Source organism: Callospermophilus lateralis, chromosome 19, assembly GCF_048772815.1.
Source record: "Callospermophilus lateralis isolate mCalLat2 chromosome 19, mCalLat2.hap1, whole genome shotgun sequence".
NCBI classification, from domain to species: domain Eukaryota; kingdom Metazoa; phylum Chordata; class Mammalia; order Rodentia; family Sciuridae; genus Callospermophilus; species Callospermophilus lateralis.
The window spans coordinates 8,878,054-8,896,816 of NC_135323.1; the positions used below are offsets into that span (position 1 = coordinate 8,878,054).

At 53.2% G+C, this 18,763-nt stretch overlaps 4 protein-coding genes across 4 annotated transcripts; all 4 read right to left on the reverse strand.

Annotated features, from left to right (window-relative positions):
• Positions 1-2,857: 2,857 nt before the first annotated feature.
• On the reverse strand, positions 2,858-3,634 carry LOC143384993 (hemoglobin subunit alpha-like). The gene is made up of 3 exons (XM_076840191.1): positions 3,523-3,634; positions 3,194-3,398; positions 2,858-3,059 (listed from the first exon to the last, which is right to left on the reverse strand). Exons 1-3 carry the CDS (start codon positions 3,615-3,617, stop codon positions 2,931-2,933), a joined length of 429 nt encoding a protein of 142 aa, XP_076696306.1. The 5' UTR covers positions 3,618-3,634; the 3' UTR covers positions 2,858-2,930.
• Positions 3,635-8,163: 4,529 nt separating this feature from the next.
• LOC143638275 (hemoglobin subunit alpha-like) lies at positions 8,164-8,940 on the reverse strand. Its single transcript, XM_077106008.1, has 3 exons — positions 8,829-8,940; positions 8,500-8,704; positions 8,164-8,365 (listed from the first exon to the last, which is right to left on the reverse strand). The coding sequence occupies exons 1-3, from the start codon at positions 8,921-8,923 to the stop codon at positions 8,237-8,239; spliced, it is 429 nt and encodes a 142-aa protein (XP_076962123.1). The 5' UTR covers positions 8,924-8,940; the 3' UTR covers positions 8,164-8,236.
• A 4,556-nt stretch (positions 8,941-13,496) lies between these two features.
• On the reverse strand, positions 13,497-14,247 carry LOC143384763 (hemoglobin subunit alpha-like). Its single transcript, XM_076839876.2, has 3 exons — positions 14,156-14,247; positions 13,831-14,035; positions 13,497-13,686 (listed from the first exon to the last, which is right to left on the reverse strand). Exons 1-3 carry the CDS (start codon positions 14,245-14,247, stop codon positions 13,558-13,560), a joined length of 426 nt encoding a protein of 141 aa, XP_076695991.2. The 3' UTR covers positions 13,497-13,557.
• A 2,563-nt stretch (positions 14,248-16,810) lies between these two features.
• On the reverse strand, positions 16,811-18,401 carry Hbz (hemoglobin subunit zeta). The gene is made up of 3 exons (XM_076839877.1): positions 18,307-18,401; positions 17,058-17,262; positions 16,811-16,939 (listed from the first exon to the last, which is right to left on the reverse strand). Exons 1-3 carry the CDS (start codon positions 18,399-18,401, stop codon positions 16,811-16,813), a joined length of 429 nt encoding a protein of 142 aa, XP_076695992.1.
• Between the last annotated feature and the right edge of the window lie 362 nt (positions 18,402-18,763).

Genomic DNA, 18,763 nt, shown 5'->3' on the forward strand with positions numbered 1-18,763 from the left:
ACATCTCTAGCCCTTTTTAGTTGTTATTTTGAGACAGGGTCCCCCTAACTTGCTGATGCTGGATTCAAACTTGGGATTCTCCTGCCTCAGCCTCCTAAGTAGCTGAGATTATAGATGGGTGCCACCAAGCCTGGCCCTACAGGAGCCCTTTAAGACAAATCTTAGCCTGTGGAACATATTTCAGCCAAACACTTAACATATTCTCTCTCTCTCTGTCTTTGAGACAAGGTCTTTCTATGTTGCCCAGGATGATCACAAATCCCCAGCTCAAGCAATCCTCTGGCTTGAGGCATCAGAGTAGCTGTCAGATTTGCATTCTTTTGCACCTTTTGCATGTTTTATTTTTTATTTATTTATTTGGCAGCATGGGGGGTTGAACCCAGGTGCTCTACCACTGAGCTACATCCCATTTTATCTGTTCCTTTGAGACAGGGTCTCACTAAGTTGCCCAGGCTGGCCTCAAACTGTGATCCTCCTACCTCATCCTCCCAAGAAGCTGGGATTTACAGGTGTGTGCCACTGCATCGGACTTGACTTGCATTCTTCATGTGGAAAGAGCCCTTGTGTGTAAATAAGAAAGAGGGCTGGGAGCCAGTTGTGGTGGCACATGCTTGTATTCTCAGCTACTCAGGGGGATGGAACTGAGATGGGAAGATCACTGGATCCCAGGAGTTTGAGAGCACCCTAGAAACACAGTGAGACCCCATCTCATAACTGAAACAAACCAACAACAAAAGCCCCGCCAAGCAGAAAGTAAAAGGGCTGGGATAGAAATCTGTGATAGTTGTGCTCAGCATGGATGAGTCCCTGGGTCTGATTCCCAGTCCTGTGACAGAAACAAAGATACCAGGCACCATGGGACATGTCTACAATCCTAGCTTCCTTGGAGACTGAAGTGGGGAGATCACAAGTTAGAGGCCAGCCTGGGTCACTGAGTAAGACCCTGTCTCAAATTTTTTCAAAAGACTGAGGATGTAGCTCCATGGCAGAGCACTCCTGAGTTCAATTCCCAGTATTGCAAAGAAAGAAAAAACTAGGGACTGGGATTGTAGCTCAGTGGTAGAGTGCTTGCCTAGCATGTGTGAGGCACTGGGTTCTATCCTCAGCACCACATTAAAAAAATAATAATAATAAAGTAATAAAATAAAGTTCTTGTCCATGTACAACTAAAAAAAATTAAAAAAAAAAACTCAAAATAAAATAAAAACTCCTTATGAGAACAGGTGACAAAAAATCTTTATAGAAAGTTAAGAGAAATGATCATCAAACTGGAATGAATTGGGCTTTAAGATGAATGTCTGTATTCCCAGATACTTGGGAGGCTCAGGAGCATCTCTTGAGTCCAGGAATTCAAGGCCATTCTGGGCAAACTAGGAGACCCCATCGAAAGAATGAAAGAAAGAAAGAAAGAAAGAAAGAAAGAAAGAAAGAAAGAAAGAAAGACAAACATGAGGGATCAGCCATACCAGTGTCCTCTTGGTATAGATGGAAGCCACCTAACTCAGTCCCCAGATGTTCACTTTGATTTTTGTGAGGTAGACAGGGTAGAGGATCTGTTTCCCTGCTTTGGATAATGGAAAAAAGTGTGTGTGGCCGCGGGGTGGGGGGCGGGGGGGAGGAGAGAGAGAGAGAGAGAAAGCATTGATGGATGTTAGTTTATTCCTTGAGCACTTTCAAGGTTTGAATAAAAATGGGTTGGCTACACTTGAATCTAATGTATGAAATATGTCAAGAGCTTTGTAATGTTTTGAACAACCAATAAAAAATAATAATAAAAAATTAAGAAAAAAAAGACAGAAAAAAAATGGGTTGGCTAAGAGGCAGAGGAGTGAATGGGAGAGAGGAAAAAGGGGACACCCTAGCGGTTCCAAGAGGCCCATGACCAGAAAGTGGTGAATGGGGTCCTTGCTCTCCTCCGAGTTCTGCCCAGTGCAGTGTGAGCAGGCTCACTTTGGCAGTTGGCCTGAAGACCCTGGGGCAGTGAAGCCAGGCATGGTGATCAGGATCCCAGTGTGGAGCCTGAGATGCCGCATCTGGGCCAGGGGCATCCCTGACCGCAGCCAACAACAGGAGGGGCAGATCCTCAGGGAGATCCCAGGATGGCTCAGTGCCTCAGGGCCAGAGAATGTGTGACAGTGAGCCAGGGTATAGGGGGGAACTGGGCTGGGGACACCTGATCTGTCACTGTGCCTCAGGATTTGCAGGGAGGGAGCAACACTCTGCTCTGCCAGTAAGCTCCCCGAGGGCACCCTGTCTGCTCCAGCCAGCCCACCCTCTCCTTGCCTGACTGTGGACCTGCTCTCTGAGGGTCACTGTGACAGAGGTAGGGCAGCTGGGAACAGCACACTCACTTTAGCACACCTACCCTCTGGTGGGAGTCAGATTTTCCAGCACCTGCTTTTGCATCTGGAGCAGCCTACTTTTGTTTGCATGTGTGTTTTGAGACAAGGTCCTGCCCTGTTGCTCACACTGGCCTCAAACTTGCAATACTCCTCCTGCCTCAGCCTCCAGAGTAACTTCCAGATTACAGGCATGTGCCATTGAGGCCAGCTCCTTTGGTTTTGGCCTAGGTTGTATGTTTAATGGGGATCGGTCATTCCAGAAAAGGGTGTGGACAGTAGGAGTCTCCTCCCCTGTCCCCTCTGAGGGACCCTGGGAGGTCTGGCGCTTTTCAGGACTGGGGCGTGGTTCAGTGCCTTCTCTGGAGTAGGTCCAACTCAGCACCCCTCCCCTCCCCATAAGGGTCCTTGGTTCAAGATAAGTAGAACCACCCCAACCTTGGCATGTAGCAGACACAGAGAACCAGGGCACACAGGCTGCCACCCGCTCAGACTTTATTCAAAGGCCAAGAGGTGCAGGTGCCAGGAGGGGAGGAGGCCTGGCCGGGAGGCAAGGCTGGCATGGATGGGTGTGGCCATCAAGTTTCTAGCTTAACGGTATTTGGAGGTCAGCACGGTGCTCACAGAGGCCAAGAACTTGTCCAGGGAGGCATGCACCGCAGGGTTGAATTCCTCTGGTTGGTTAGCAGCGAGGGTCACCAGCAGGGCGTGACTCAGGAGCTGTGGAGAAAGGAAGGGCCGTCCATGGTGGTAGAGGCCATTGGCATCTGTGCCTCACCTAAAGGTGAGGTTCTGTGCCCTGCCACCTGAGCCCTCCATCTGTCCCTCCTGTCCCGGTCCAGTGCCAGACTCACCTTGAAGTTGACTGGGTCCACACGCAGTTTGTGCGCATGCAGATCGCTCAGGGAGGACAGGGCGCCAGTCAGCTCATCGACGTGGGCTGCAGCATGGGCTAGAGCATCAGCCACCTTCTTGCCATGGCCCTGGATCTGGGCGGAGCCAGGGCTCAGATCAAAGTGGGAGAAGTAGGTCTTGGTGGTGGGGAAGGACAGGAACATCCTGCAATGAGAAAGTGGTGGGTGGGCGAAGTCAAGGAGGGTGGGGGCATAACAGGTAGGGTGCCAGCTGGTCACTGGGCAGGGTTGCACACGGGGGACCTATCAGGGCAGAGGAGAGCACCCACCTGTCCAGGGCCTCTGTGCCATATGCAGCACCATTAGTGCCAATCTTCTCCCAAACAGCCTTGACATTGGTTTTGTCAGCAGGAGACAGCACCATGGTGATTTCTTTCTGAGTCCGTGTCAGAACCAGAAGCGTGCTGGACCAACAGAGTGCAGCGCTTTTAAGCCCTGGTGTTTGGGACCCGCCCAGCCCAGCCGCACTTATTGGCTGGCACCAGGTGAGTGAGCACCCAGGCCTGGCCAGCCAGGCCTCACCCACACAGGGGCCTGCGGGTCAGAGGTTCTTTTCTGCACTCTCTGCCATCTGCTTGGCATCAGCCTGCCAGTTGGGATGGGTGGTTGCTGGCATTTGCTGTGCATGAGCTCAATGCCATCTCAGATGTCCAAGCATCCTAGCCATGGGCAGGGCTCCTGTGAGGACTGTCAAGGGCCAGCCCACACCACCTCCCCTGATCCTAGGCTTAGCACACGACAGATGTGCCTCACCTGAGCAGGATAACCGGTGAATTGGGAAGCAAGCAAGAGAAGCTTTTCCCAGTCGGGAGAGAGAGAGGTGCCCCCCACAAAGGTGCCCTGCCCACCATCCCCGCAACAGCCCTCAGCAGCCCCATCTCTTTCCACAGATAGCCATTGCATCTGACTGACAGGCACAAGGAAGGAAGACGCACCCATGCACGAAACTGGCAGCGCTTGAGTAGGGCGCACCAGGCTCCAGCTCCCTTAGCTGGTGGGGTTGCTGCGGCCCGAGGTCATAGACTCTCAGTGGGGGCTCTCCTCTGCTCAGCCCCTGTGCAGCTGGGCGAATGATAGCCTCTGCCCCACTGGACTAGTGGTTCTTGTTCACAGTGACAGCCCAGCTGTCCAGATGGTGCCAGACTTGCTTTAAGTGGGGTTACAGTGAAAAGCACAGGTGCAGGCTGAGCAAGACCTGAGCATCCTGAGGGTTGGGGTGGGATTCCTGGTGGAGGCTAGACTGGAGGTGGGGCTTGGGAGGAGAGGCAGAGGCTTGCCTCCAGGGGCAGGGAGAGGAGGTCCCTGTGGCTATGGAGCAGAGGTTGGGGAGCCAGTGGGAGACTGGCTAGAGGCTTTAGACTGAAGACCGAGGGACCTCCCTGAAGCAGTGAGAGGGACTGGAGTGCCAGCAGGTCCTGCCCTCGTCCCTTTGCTGGTGACAAGTGATGGTCCTTTGGGCTTGTGGTGGGTGGAGGGTACTGAGGAGCAGAGGGGATGAGAGTTCACCCATGTGTCCGGCCTGGGCCCGGAGGAAGAACTTGTTCTGAAGTGGCCTGGGTGGCACCCTTCCACTCACTGCTGTGCCAGTCCCTTCCTCAGAACCCTTACTGGAGAGAAGCCCGCCCTGGTTGTCTGGGGGTTAGTGAGGGCTAAACTGCCTTGGCCAGAGAGGGCAGAGCTAGGCCTGCCTTAGCAGTTCCCCAGGACCCTGCTCTTCCCACCTTCCCTTTCCGATCCTGCAACCTTTCCTGACTCTGCCCACAGCCCCACACTTAGTTCTGACTCTGAAGGATGAGAAGTATAAGATGCTGGGGACTCAGAGGCACCCAAGACACCTGCTCCAGACCTGGGACCACCTTCTCTCTGCATCTTGCTCCAATCTCTTCACCACCTGAGCCTTCACCCACCTCATACTGGGGGTTGAACCTAGGGGTGTTCTACCATTGAGCTACATCTCTAGCCCTTTTTAGTTGTTATTTTGAGACAGGGTCCCCCTAACTTGCTGATGCTGGATTCAAACTTGGGATTCTCCTGCCTCAGCCTCCTAAGTAGCTGAGATTATAGATGGGTGCCACCAAGCCTGGCCCTACAGGAGCCCTTTAAGACAAATCTTAGCCTGTGGAACATATTTCAGCCAAACACTTAACATATTCTCTCTCTCTCTGTCTTTGAGACAAGGTCTTTCTATGTTGCCCAGGATGATCACAAATCCCCAGCTCAAACAATCCTCTGGCTTGAGGCATCAGAGTAGCTGTCAGATTTGCATTCTTTTGCACCTTTTGCATGTTTTATTTTTATTTATTTATTTGGCAGCATGGGGGGTTGAACCCAGGTGCTCTACCACTGAGCTACATCCCATTTTATCTGTTCCTTTGAGACAGGGTCTCACTAAGTTGCCCAGGCTGGCCTCAAACTGTGATCCTCCTACCTCATCCTCCCAAGCAGCTGGGATTTACAGGTGTGTGCCACTGCATCGGACTTGACTTGCATTCTTCAGGTGGAAAGAACCCTCGTGTGTAAATTAGAAAGAGGGCTGGGAGCCAGTTGTGGTGGCACATGCTTGTATTCTCAGCTACTCAGGGGGATGGAACTGAGATGGGAAGATCACTGGATCCCAGGAGTTTGAGAGCACCCTAGAAACACAGTGAGACCCCATCTCATAACTGAAACAAACCAACAACAAAAGCCCCGCCAAGCAGAAAGTAAAAGGGCTGGGATAGAAGTCTGTGATAGTTTGTGCTCAGCATGGATGAGTCCCTGGGTCTGATTCCCAGTCCTGTGACAGAAACAAAGATACCAGGCACCATGGGACATGTCTACAATCCTAGCTTCCTTGGAGACTGAAATGGGGAGATCACAAGTTAGAGGCCAGCCTGGGTCACTGAGTAAGACCCTGTCTCAAATTTTTTCAAAAGGCTGAGGATGTAGCTCCATGGCAGAGCACTCCTGAGTTCAATTCCCAGTATTGCAAAGAAAGAAAAAACTAGGGACTGGGATTGTAGCTCAGTGGTAGAGTGCTTGCCTAGCATGTGTGAGGCACTGGGTTCTATCCTCAGCACCACATTAAAAAAAATAATAATAAATGAGTAAAATAAAGGTCTGTGTCCATGTACAACTAAAAAAAATTTTTGAAAAACCCCAATATAGGTGCTGGGGATGTGGTTCAAGCGGTAGCATGGTCGCCTGGCATGCGTGGGGCCCTGGTTCGATCCTCAGCACCACATACAAACAAAGATGTTGTGTCTGCTGAAAACTAAAAATAAATAAATAAATAAATATTAAAATTCTCTCTCTCTCTCTTTAAAAAAAATAAATAAATAGCCCCAAAATAGAATAAAAATTACTTATGAGAACAGGTGACAAAAAATCTTTACAGAAAGTTAAGAGAAATGATCAGCAAACTGGAATGAAGCTGGGCTTTATAACGAATGTCTGTATTCCCAGATACTTGGGAGGCTGAGTCAGGAGCATCTCTTGAGCCCAGGAATTCAAGGCCATCCTGGGCAAACTAGGAGACCCCATTGAAAGAAAGGAAGGAAGGAAGGAAGGAAGGAAGGAAGGAAGGAAGGGAAGATGGAACATGAGGGATCAGCCAAACCAGTGTCCTCTTGGTACAGATGGAAGCCACGTAACTCAGTCCCCAGATGTTCACTTTGATTTCTGTGAGGTAGAGAGACAGGGTAGAGGGTCTAGTTCCCTGCTTTGGATAATGCAAAAAACGTGTGTGTATATGTTGTGTGTGTTGCTGTGGGGGGGGGGGAGTCAGGGGGGGTGAGAGAGAGAGAGAGAGAGAGAGAGAGAGAAAGCATTGATGGATGTCAGTTTATTCCTTAAGGATTTTCAAGGTTTGAATAAAAATGGGTTGGCTAAGAGGCAGAGGAGTGAATGGGAGAGAGGAAAAAGGGGACACCCTAGCGGTTCCAAGAGGCCCATGACCAGAAAGTGGTGAATGGGGTCCTTGCTCTCCTCCGAGTTCTGCCCAGTGCAGTGTGAGCAGGCTCACTTTGGCAGTTGGCCTGAAGACCCTGGGGCAGTGAAGCCAGGCATGGTGATCAGGATCCCAGTGTGGAGCCTGAGATGCCGCATCTGGGCCAGGGGCATCCCTGACCGCAGCCAACAACAGGAGGGGCAGATCCTCAGGGAGATCCCAGGATGGCTCAGTGCCTCAGGGCCAGAGAATGTGTGACAGTGAGCCAGGGTATAGGGGGGAACTGGGCTGGGGACACCTGATCTGTCACTGTGCCTCAGGATTTGCAGGGAGGGAGCAACACTCTGCTCTGCCAGTAAGCTCCCCGAGGGCACCCTGTCTGCTCCAGCCAGCCCACCCTCTCCTTGCCTGACTGTGGACCTGCTCTCTGAGGGTCACTGTGACAGAGGTAGGGCAGCTGGGAACAGCACACTCACTTTAGCACACCTACCCTCTGGTGGGAGTCAGATTTTCCAGCACCTGCTTTTGCATCTGGAGCAGCCTACTTTTGTTTGCATGTGTGTTTTGAGACAAGGTCCTGCCCTGTTGCTCACACTGGCCTCAAACTTGCAATACTCCTCCTGCCTCAGCCTCCAGAGTAACTTCCAGATTACAGGCATGTGCCATTGAGGCCAGCTCCTTTGGTTTTGGCCTAGGTTGTATGTTTAATGGGGATCGGTCATTCCAGAAAAGGGTGTGGACAGTAGGAGTCTCCTCCCCTGTCCCCTCTGAGGGACCCTGGGAGGTCTGGCGCTTTTCAGGACTGGGGCGTGGTTCAGTGCCTTCTCTGGAGTAGGTCCAACTCAGCACCCCTCCCCTCCCCATAAGGGTCCTTGGTTCAAGATAAGTAGAACCACCCCAACCTTGGCATGTAGCAGACACAGAGAACCAGGGCACACAGGCTGCCACCCGCTCAGACTTTATTCAAAGGCCAAGAGGTGCAGGTGCCAGGAGGGGAGGAGGCCTGGCCGGGAGGCAAGGCTGGCATGGATGGGTGTGGCCATCAAGTTTCTAGCTTAACGGTATTTGGAGGTCAGCACGGTGCTCACAGAGGCCAAGAACTTGTCCAGGGAGGCATGCACCGCAGGGTTGAATTCCTCTGGTTGGTTAGCAGCGAGGGTCACCAGCAGGGCGTGACTCAGGAGCTGTGGAGAAAGGAAGGGCCGTCCATGGTGGTAGAGGCCATTGGCATCTGTGCCTCACCTAAAGGTGAGGTTCTGTGCCCTGCCACCTGAGCCCTCCATCTGTCCCTCCTGTCCCGGTCCAGTGCCAGACTCACCTTGAAGTTGACTGGGTCCACACGCAGTTTGTGCGCATGCAGATCGCTCAGGGAGGACAGGGCGCCAGTCAGCTCATCGACGTGGGCTGCAGCATGGGCTAGAGCATCAGCCACCTTCTTGCCATGGCCCTGGATCTGGGCGGAGCCAGGGCTCAGATCAAAGTGGGAGAAGTAGGTCTTGGTGGTGGGGAAGGACAGGAACATCCTGCAATGAGAAAGTGGTGGGTGGGCGAAGTCAAGGAGGGTGGGGGCATAACAGGTAGGGTGCCAGCTGGTCACTGGGCAGGGTTGCACACGGGGGACCTATCAGGGCAGAGGAGAGCACCCACCTGTCCAGGGCCTCTGTGCCATATGCAGCACCATTAGTGCCAATCTTCTCCCAAACAGCCTTGACATTGGTTTTGTCAGCAGGAGACAGCACCATGGTGATTTCTTTCTGAGTCCGTGTCAGAACCAGAAGCGTGCTGGACCAACAGAGTGCAGCGCTTTTAAGCCCTGGTGTTTGGGACCCGCCCAGCCCAGCCGCACTTATTGGCTGGCACCAGGTGAGTGAGCACCCAGGCCTGGCCAGCCAGGCCTCACCCACACAGGGGCCTGCGGGTCAGAGGTTCTTTTCTGCACTCTCTGCCATCTGCTTGGCATCAGCCTGCCAGTTGGGATGGGTGGTTGCTGGCATTTGCTGTGCATGAGCTCAATGCCATCTCAGATGTCCAAGCATCCTAGCCATGGGCAGGGCTCCTGTGAGGACTGTCAAGGGCCAGCCCACACCACCTCCCCTGATCCTAGGCTTAGCACACGACAGATGTGCCTCACCTGAGCAGGATAACCGGTGAATTGGGAAGCAAGCAAGAGAAGCTTTTCCCAGTCGGGAGAGAGAGAGGTGCCCCCCACAAAGGTGCCCTGCCCACCATCCCCGCAACAGCCCTCAGCAGCCCCATCTCTTTCCACAGATAGCCATTGCATCTGACTGACAGGCACAAGGAAGGAAGACGCACCCATGCACGAAACTGGCAGCGCTTGAGTAGGGCGCACCAGGCTCCAGCTCCCTTAGCTGGTGGGGTTGCTGCGGCCCCAGGTCATGGACTCTCAGTGGGGGCTCTCCTCTGCTCAGCCCCTGTGCAGCTGGGCGAATGATAGCCTCTGCCCCACTGGACTAGTGGTTCTTGTTCACAGTGACAGCCCAGCTGTCCAGATGGTGCCAGACTTGCTTTAAGTGGGGTTACAGTGAAAAGCACAGGTGCAGGCTGAGCAAGACCTGAGCATCCTGAGGGTTGGGGTGGGATTCCTGGTGGAGGCTAGACTGGAGGTGGGGCTTGGGAGGAGAGGCAGAGGCTTGCCTCCAGGGGCAGGGAGAGGAGGTCCCTGTGGCTATGGAGCAGAGGTTGGGGAGCCAGTGGGAGACTGGCTAGAGGCTTTAGACTGAAGACCGAGGGACCTCCCTGAAGCAGTGAGAGGGACTGGAGTGCCAGCAGGTCCTGCCCTCGTCCCTTTGCTGGTGACAAGTGATGGTCCTTTGGGCTTGTGGTGGGTGGAGGGTACTGAGGAGCAGAGGGGATGAGAGTTCACCCATGTGTCCGGCCTGGGCCCGGAGGAAGAACTTGTTCTGAAGTGGCCTGGGTGGCACCCTTCCACTCACTGCTGTGCCAGTCCCTTCCTCAGGACCCTTACTGGAGAGAAGCCCGCCCTGGTTGTCTGGGGGTTAGTGAGGGCTAAACTGCCTTGGCCAGAGAGGGCAGAGCTAGGCCTGCCTTAGCAGTTCCCCAGGACCCTGCTCTTCCCACCTTCCCTTTCCGATCCTGCAACCTTTCCTGACTCTGCCCACAGCCCCACACTTAGTTCTGACTCTGAAGGATGAGAAGTATAAGATGCTGGGGACTCAGAGGCACCCAAGACACCTGCTCCAGACCTGGGACCACCTTCTCTCTGCATCTTGCTCCAACCTCTTCACCACCTGAGCCTTCAACCACCTCATACTGGGGGTTGAACCTAGGGGTGTTCTACCATTGAGCTACATCTCTAGCCCTTTTTAGTTGTTATTTTGAGACAGGGTCCCCCTAACTTGCTGATGCTGGATTCAAACTTGGGATTCTCCTGCCTCAGCCTCCTAAGTAGCTGAGATTATAGATGGGTGCCACCAAGCCTGGCCCTACAGGAGCCCTTTAAGACAAATCTTAGCCTGTGGAACATATTTCAGCCAAACACTTAACATATTCTCTCTCTCTCTGTCTTTGAGACAAGGTCTTTCTATGTTGCCCAGGATGATCACAAATCCCCAGCTCAAACAATCCTCTGGCTTGAGGCATCAGAGTAGCTGTCAGATTTGCATTCTTTTGCACCTTTTGCATGTTTTATTTTTATTTATTTATTTGGCAGCATGGGGGGTTGAACCCAGGTGCTCTACCACTGAGCTACATCCCATTTTATCTGTTCCTTTGAGACAGGGTCTCACTAAGTTGCCCAGGCTGGCCTCAAACTGTGATCCTCCTACCTCATCCTCCCAAGCAGCTGGGATTTACAGGTGTGTGCCACTGCATCGGACTTGACTTGCATTCTTCAGGTGGAAAGAACCCTCGTGTGTAAATTAGAAAGAGGGCTGGGAGCCAGTTGTGGTGGCACATGCTTGTATTCTCAGCTACTCAGGGGGATGGAACTGAGATGGGAAGATCACTGGATCCCAGGAGTTTGAGAGCACCCTAGAAACACAGTGAGACCCCATCTCATAACTGAAACAAACCAACAACAAAAGCCCCGCCAAGCAGAAAGTAAAAGGGCTGGGATAGAAGTCTGTGATAGTTTGTGCTCAGCATGGATGAGTCCCTGGGTCTGATTCCCAGTCCTGTGACAGAAACAAAGATACCAGGCACCATGGGACATGTCTACAATCCTAGCTTCCTTGGAGACTGAAATGGGGAGATCACAAGTTAGAGGCCAGCCTGGGTCACTGAGTAAGACCCTGTCTCAAATTTTTTCAAAAGGCTGAGGATGTAGCTCCATGGCAGAGCACTCCTGAGTTCAATTCCCAGTATTGCAAAGAAAGAAAAAACTAGGGACTGGGATTGTAGCTCAGTGGTAGAGTGCTTGCCTAGCATGTGTGAGGCACTGGGTTCTATCCTCAGCACCACATTAAAAAAAATAATAATAAATGAGTAAAATAAAGGTCTGTGTCCATGTACAACTAAAAAAAATTTTTGAAAAACCCCAATATAGGTGCTGGGGATGTGGTTCAAGCGGTAGCATGGTCGCCTGGCATGCGTGGGGCCCTGGTTCGATCCTCAGCACCACATACAAACAAAGATGTTGTGTCTGCTGAAAACTAAAAATAAATAAATAAATAAATATTAAAATTCTCTCTCTCTCTCTTTAAAAAAAATAAATAAATAGCCCCAAAATAGAATAAAAATTACTTATGAGAACAGGTGACAAAAAATCTTTACAGAAAGTTAAGAGAAATGATCAGCAAACTGGAATGAAGCTGGGCTTTATAACGAATGTCTGTATTCCCAGATACTTGGGAGGCTGAGTCAGGAGCATCTCTTGAGCCCAGGAATTCAAGGCCATCCTGGGCAAACTAGGAGACCCCATTGAAAGAAAGGAAGGAAGGAAGGAAGGAAGGAAGGAAGGAAGGAAGGAAGGAAGGAAGGAAGGGAAGATGGAACATGAGGGATCAGCCAAACCAGTGTCCTCTTGGTACAGATGGAAGCCACGTAACTCAGTCCCCAGATGTTCACTTTGATTTCTGTGAGGTAGAGAGACAGGGTAGAGGGTCTAGTTCCCTGCTTTGGATAATGCAAAAAACGTGTGTGTATATGTTGTGTGTGTTGCTGTGGGGGGGGGGAGTCAGGGGGGGTGAGAGAGAGAGAGAGAGAGAGAGAGAGAGAAAGCATTGATGGATGTCAGTTTATTCCTTAAGGATTTTCAAGGTTTGAATAAAAATGGGTTGGCTAAGAGGCAGAGGAGTGAATGGGAGAGAGGAAAAAGGGGACACCCTAGCGGTTCCAAGAGGCCCATGACCAGAAAGTGGTGAATGGGGTCCTTGCTCTCCTCCGAGTTCTGCCCAGTGCAGTGTGAGCAGGCTCACTTTGGCAGTTGGCCTGAAGACCCTGGGGCAGTGAAGCCAGGCATGGTGTTCAGGATCCCAGTGTGGAGCCTGAGATGCCGCATCTGGGCCAGGGGCATCCCTGACCGCAGCCAACAACAGGAGGGGCAGATCCTCAGGGAGATCCCAGGATGGCTCAGTGCCTCAGGGCCAGAGAATGTGTGACAGTGAGCCAGGGTATAGGGGGGAACTGGGCTGGGGACACCTGATCTGTCACTGTGCCTCAGGATTTGCAGGGAGGGAGCAACACTCTGCTCTGCCAGTAAGCTCCCCGAGGGCACCCTGTCTGCTCCAGCCAGCCCACCCTCTCCTTGCCTGACTGTGGACCTGCTCTCTGAGGGTCACTGTGACAGAGGTAGGGCAGCTGGGAACAGCACACTCACTTTAGCACACCTACCCTCTGGTGGGAGTCAGATTTTCCAGCACCTGCTTTTGCATCTGGAGCAGCCTACTTTTGTTTGCATGTGTGTTTTGAGACAAGGTCCTGCCCTGTTGCTCACACTGGCCTCAAACTTACAATACTCCTCCTGCCTCAGCCTCCAGAGTAACTTCCAGATTACAGGCATGTGCCATTGAGGCCAGCTCCTTTGGTTTTGGCCTAGGTTGTATGTTTAATGGGGATCGGTCATTCCAGAAAAGGGTGTGGACAGTAGGAGTCTCCTCCCCTGTCCCCTCTGAGGGACCCTGGGAGGTCTGGCGCTTTTCAGGACTGGGGCGTGGTTCAGTGCCTTCTCTGGAGTAGGTCCAACTCAGCACCCCTCCCCTCCCCATAAGGGTCCTTGGTTCAAGATAAGTAGAACCACCCCAACCTTGGCATGTAGCAGACACAGAGAACCAGGGCACACAGGCTGCCACCCGCTCAGACTTTATTCAAAGGCCAAGAGGTGCAGGTGCCAGGAGGGGAGGAGGCCTGGCCGGGAGGCAAGGCTGGCATGGATGGGTGTGGCCATCAAGTTTCTAGCTTAACGGTATTTGGAGGTCAGCACGGTGCTCACAGAGGCCAAGAACTTGTCCAGGGAGGCATGCACCGCAGGGTTGAATTCCTCTGGGTAGTTAGTGGCGAGGGTCACCAGCAGGGAGTGGGTCAGGAGCTGTGGAGAAAGGAAGGGCCGTCCGTGGTGGTAGAGGCCACTGGCATCTATGCCTCACCTAAAGGTGAGGTTCTGTGCCCTGCCACCTGAGCCGTCCACCTGTCCCACCTGTCCCACCTGTCCCGGTCCAGTGCCAGCACTCACCTTGAAGTTGACGGGGTCCACACGCAGCTTGTGCGCATGCAGATCGCTCAGGGAGGACAGGGCACCAGGCAGGTCGTCCATGTTGGCTGCAGCAAGGGCCAGAGCATCAGCCACCTTCTTGCCTTGTTGCTTGATCTGGGCAGAGCCAGGGCTCAGATCAAAGTGGGCGAAGTAGGTCTTGGTGGTGGGGAAGGACATGAACATCCTTCAGTGAGAAAGTGGTGGGTGGGCGAAGTCAAGGAGGGTGGGGGCATAACAGGTAGGGTGCCAGTTGGTCACTGGGTGTTGTACCAGGGGACCTAGCAGGGCAGAGGAGAACACTCACCTGTCCAGTGCCTCCCAACCGTACGTGTCAAGCCTGCCAATCTTCTCCCAAACAGCCTTGACATTGGTCTTGTCAGCAGGAGACAGCACCATGGTGATTTCTTTCTGAGTCTGTGTCAGAACCAGAAGCGTGCTGGACCAACAGAATGCAGTGCTTTTTATGGCCCGGGTGTTTGGGACCCGCCCAGCCTAGCTACACTTATTGGCTGGCACCAGGTGAGTGAGCAGCCAGGCCTGGCCAGCCAGGCCTCACCCACACAGGGACCTGCGGGTCAGAGGTTCTTTTCCCCACTCTCTGCCCTCTGCTTGGCATCAGCCTGCCAGTTGGGGTGGGTGGTTGTTGGCATTTGCTGTGCATGAGCTCAATGCCATCTCAGATGTCCAAGCATCCTAGCCATGGGCTGGGCTCCCTTGAGCACTGGCAAAGGCCAGCCCACACCACCTCCCCTGATCCTAGGCTTTTCACAGGCTGGATGTGCATCATCTGAGCAGCATCCACACAGGGGTGAATTCTTCCAGGTGATGAGTTGCCATGGTCACCAGCAGGCAGTGGTTCAGGAGCTGTGGAGAAAGTGCCATTAGTGGTGGTAGAGACTGTGGCAGTGGTAGAGACTGAAGGCCACAGACATCTACATCCTGTGAACCATAAGTTTTCTGTCCTGTGACAAGGTTGCCTGTGGCTGCCAGATCATGTCCTAGTGGTCACATTGAGATTGACCAGATCCACACCCAGCTGGTGGGCATGCACATCCCTCAGATCACTTAGGCCAACTCCAGCATGCTGGCCACCATTTCACCTAGGCCTTGACCTGGGCAGAGCCAGAGGATAGATCAAATTGGAGGAAGCAGGTCTTGGTGGTGGGAGGATCCTTAGCAACCTGTGGGTTGAAGTGGCATGTGAGTTGGGGTCAGAGAAGTGCAGTCAGCCAGTTAGGAGTTGGCGATGGGGCAGGCATTGGACCTGAGGCTCGATGGGAGAAGGGTCCTCAATTCTCTAGGGTATGCACACCATGCTTGTACTATGGCTGCCAACCTTGTCCCAGATAGCTCTGAGTTGGCTTTGTCAGCAGGAGACAGTGCAACGTTGGGTTCTCTCTCTTTTTTTTGGTACTGAGGATTGCACTCCACTGAGCCACATCCCCAGCCCTATTTTGTATTTTTATTTAGAGACAGGGTCTTGCTAAGTTGCTTAGGACTTTGCTCAGTTGCTGAGTAGGTTTTGCACTTGCGATCCTCTTGCCTCAGCCTCCCAAGCCATGTGGATTACAGGTGTGCCCTTCTATGCTCTGCTAGAAGTCAGAGCTTTTATAGCCTAGTGAAGGTTCATGTCCCAGGGCTGAGTTCACTGGCTGGCAACCCCACTAGGAGGTGCCCATATGGGAGGGGCATAGGGGTGGGTGGGTCCTAGCTGTATTTCCATGCTACTTTAGAGACCTGGCTTTCTGCACTGCAACTTCACCCATCCTGTGATTCTTAGCATGAGTTCCTGAGACCCTCCCCTAATCTCATAATGTACCCAGGTGTGGCCCAGACCCAGGGCACATTTGATGTACCTGTTTGCTGGGATGGGAAGGAGAAAGCAATCCTTTCCAGAATGGAATGCCAGCTGCTTTCACAGTAGACTTCCCCCGGGACCTAGAACTTGACCATGGTGGGTCAAGTCCTCCAAGTTCCCTTCTCTCCCTGGTCCTCGGCACTGACTTCTTGGGGGCCTAAACAGAGCCACAGCCAGGGCTCATCTTCCAGCATCTCTCTTCAGGCCTGGCACTGTGCTGCTTCACAGAGGGATCCTCAGCTTGGGAAACACTGCAAAGGCTGGACCCTAAGATTCTTGCCCTCCCTAAGTTGGCCAGGGAGTGTGGAAACCAGTCTTGGATGAGCACACACCTTGGAAAGGCAAGCTGCAGAGTCTGAAATGTAGTGCTGGGGTGTAGGGTGTTCATGAGCCTGCTGGGCATAGACCTTGCATTATGATCTCAAAAATTATATCAAAGATCTAGTGAATCCATCTTATGCATGAGGCTCAGAGAGCTCGGGCAAGTGCAGATCACACACCTTGTCAGTGTGAACCAGGTTCAAACCTGCACTGCCAAATTGTGGCCACTTCCACTCCTACCCCCATGCCATGAGATTCTCGGAGGGAGGGACTAAACTGGCGCAGGGCAAAGTCTGCAGCAGAGGGAGCCTCCAGTAGGGAGAAGAGGAGACATAAAGGAACAGAGATGCGGATCCCTGCTTGGGAGAGGGAACGGCTTCAAGTCCACCGCCACCAGGGTGGTGGATGTTGGGACATCAGGAGTGCAGACCCGCACCCACCATGCGAAGCAAAACCATAATCTCTTGGCGGTTTCGGAGGGCAGGGAGAGTCGCAAATGCATGTGCGACCTGAGGAGACCACACGGGATGCTGTGCTCCCAGTGCTGGAGTGCTCTGGGCCAAGACCTTCCCCAAACTACCCTGGGATTGTCCTCTGGGCAAGGATGACCCCAGTGTCGACCGCATTCCTACAACGCCCCAACGCATCCCCCAGCGTCTCCCCTCCTCCCCTCCACTAAGAATGCAGGACCCAGGTTGTTCCATTCTCATCTAATTTATTGGGGGTTGCGGGGGGGGGAGGGAGGGCTCAGGGACAAGGGAGGGGTCCCGGCGGCGGTGCTCAACGGTATTTCTCAGTGAGGACGGAGGACAAGATAGACAGGAACTTGTCCCAGGCGGCGTGGGTCTCAGCCGTAAATTCCCCAGGGAAGTGCGCGGCCAGGGTAACCAGCAGACAGTGGGACAGGAGCTGCCGGGGCAAGTAAAGCTCTGGTAGATGTAGGCGGGGCGTGCCCCGTCCAGGCCCCGCCCGCGCTTGGTCTCGCCCCGGTGCCCCGCCCAACCGGGACCCCAGACCACTTGCCCACCTTGAAGTTGACGGGGTCCACGCGCAGGATGTAGGCGTGCAGCTCGCTCAGCTTGGTCAGGGCGCAGACGATGTTGTCGATGTTCTTGACCGCATCGCCGATGGCGGCCACCACCTTGGAGCCGTGCGTGCGCAGCTGTGACGACCCTGGGTGCAGGTCGAAGTGCGGGAAGTAGGTCTTGGTCTGCGGGAAGCTTGAGAACAGCCTGCCGAAAGGTCGGGGGTGGGGGGGTGGGGCGTGAGCTGGGGAGGCGTCAGACCAGAGACTAACCAGTACTTGCAGTGGATCAAATCAGGGGTGCCCCCCCAAATCAAAACTCAGGAAAATCACATTTTAACGCAGTGTTTTGAGAAATTAATGCAAAACCATCCACATTGCTGAAATGGTGGCCCACGCCTGTAATCCCAGCGGCTCAGGAGGCTGAGGCAGGAGGATCATGAGTTCAAAGCCAGCCTCAGCAATTTAAGCCCTAAGCAATTTTGTGAGACCCGGTCTCAAAATTATACATGAAAAGGGCTGGGGATGTGGCTCAGTGATTAAGTGTCCCTGGGTTTAATCCCCTGTGCCAAAAATAAAACAAAAGGTCGATATTGCTGATTTTTCCCATTGCCCAGGCTCCAGTGTGGCAAGACACTGCCTCTCCCTCAGTGTCCATCATTCATCATTCATTCATTCATTCATTCAACAGATGTTTGAGCTGCTGAGGACTTAGACAGCTCTGACTTCAGCTCCCACCTCCTCTTCAACTGGCTGGCCCTAACCCCCTCCTCACTGCCACTCATCTTCATCTTTGTCCTCCCTCCCTCTCCCTCTCCCTCTCCCTCTCCCTCTCCCTCTCCCTCCCCTCCCCACTCCTCCCCTCCTCCTCTCCTCTCCTCCTCCTCCTCCTCCTCCACCTCCTCCTCCTCCTCTTCTTCTTCTCTCTCTCTCTTTCTCCTCCCTCCCTCCCTCCCTCCCTCCCTCCCTTCCTTCCTTCCTTCCTTTCTTCCTTCCTTTCTTTCTTTCTTCCTTCCTTTCTTCCTTCCTTTCTTTCTTTCTTTTCAGTGCTGGGGATTGAACCTAGGGCCTTTTACATGCTAGGCAAGCACTTTACCACTGAGTCATATCGCAGTTCACACTGTCTCCTATTGACACTCCTAGTGACCCTTCCTCAGGAACTCGTGCTACCCACCCTTTCTCACTGACCTCTCCTTACCACCTCTCCCTGGCCTCTGTCCTGGTCACTCAGGCCACCCTGTATGGTACTCACCTCTCCAGAGTCTCAGTGCCGATGATCTCAGATTGCATGGAGATCTTGTCCCAAATGGACATGATGATGGCCCTTTCGCTCTTGGTCAGAGACATGGCAATGAGGGTTGGTGGCTGTGCTGGAGCTGGGTGCACTTGGGAGTAGCCTAGTGATGCTTACTCCCCAGGGTCCCCTTATATGCACAGAGTCAGGGGCCCTGTCTGGCTGGGCTATTGGTTGGGAGAGGGAAAGGGGTTCTGGGGGTGGAGTCTGTTATCAGAGTGACAGTGGGCAGTCTGGGACTGATGGGGGTGAGGGGCTATCAACTCCTACCCCCTGCTGACCTTAGAGGGGGCGGTGGCCATAGTCTGACTCAGAATCTAGGAGATAGGGGCCCAGCCATCCCAGGAGCTCATCCTGCATTTGAAGTTCAGTCCGTACTGTCCTTAACCACTTCAGAATTGCAAACTGGGGCCCA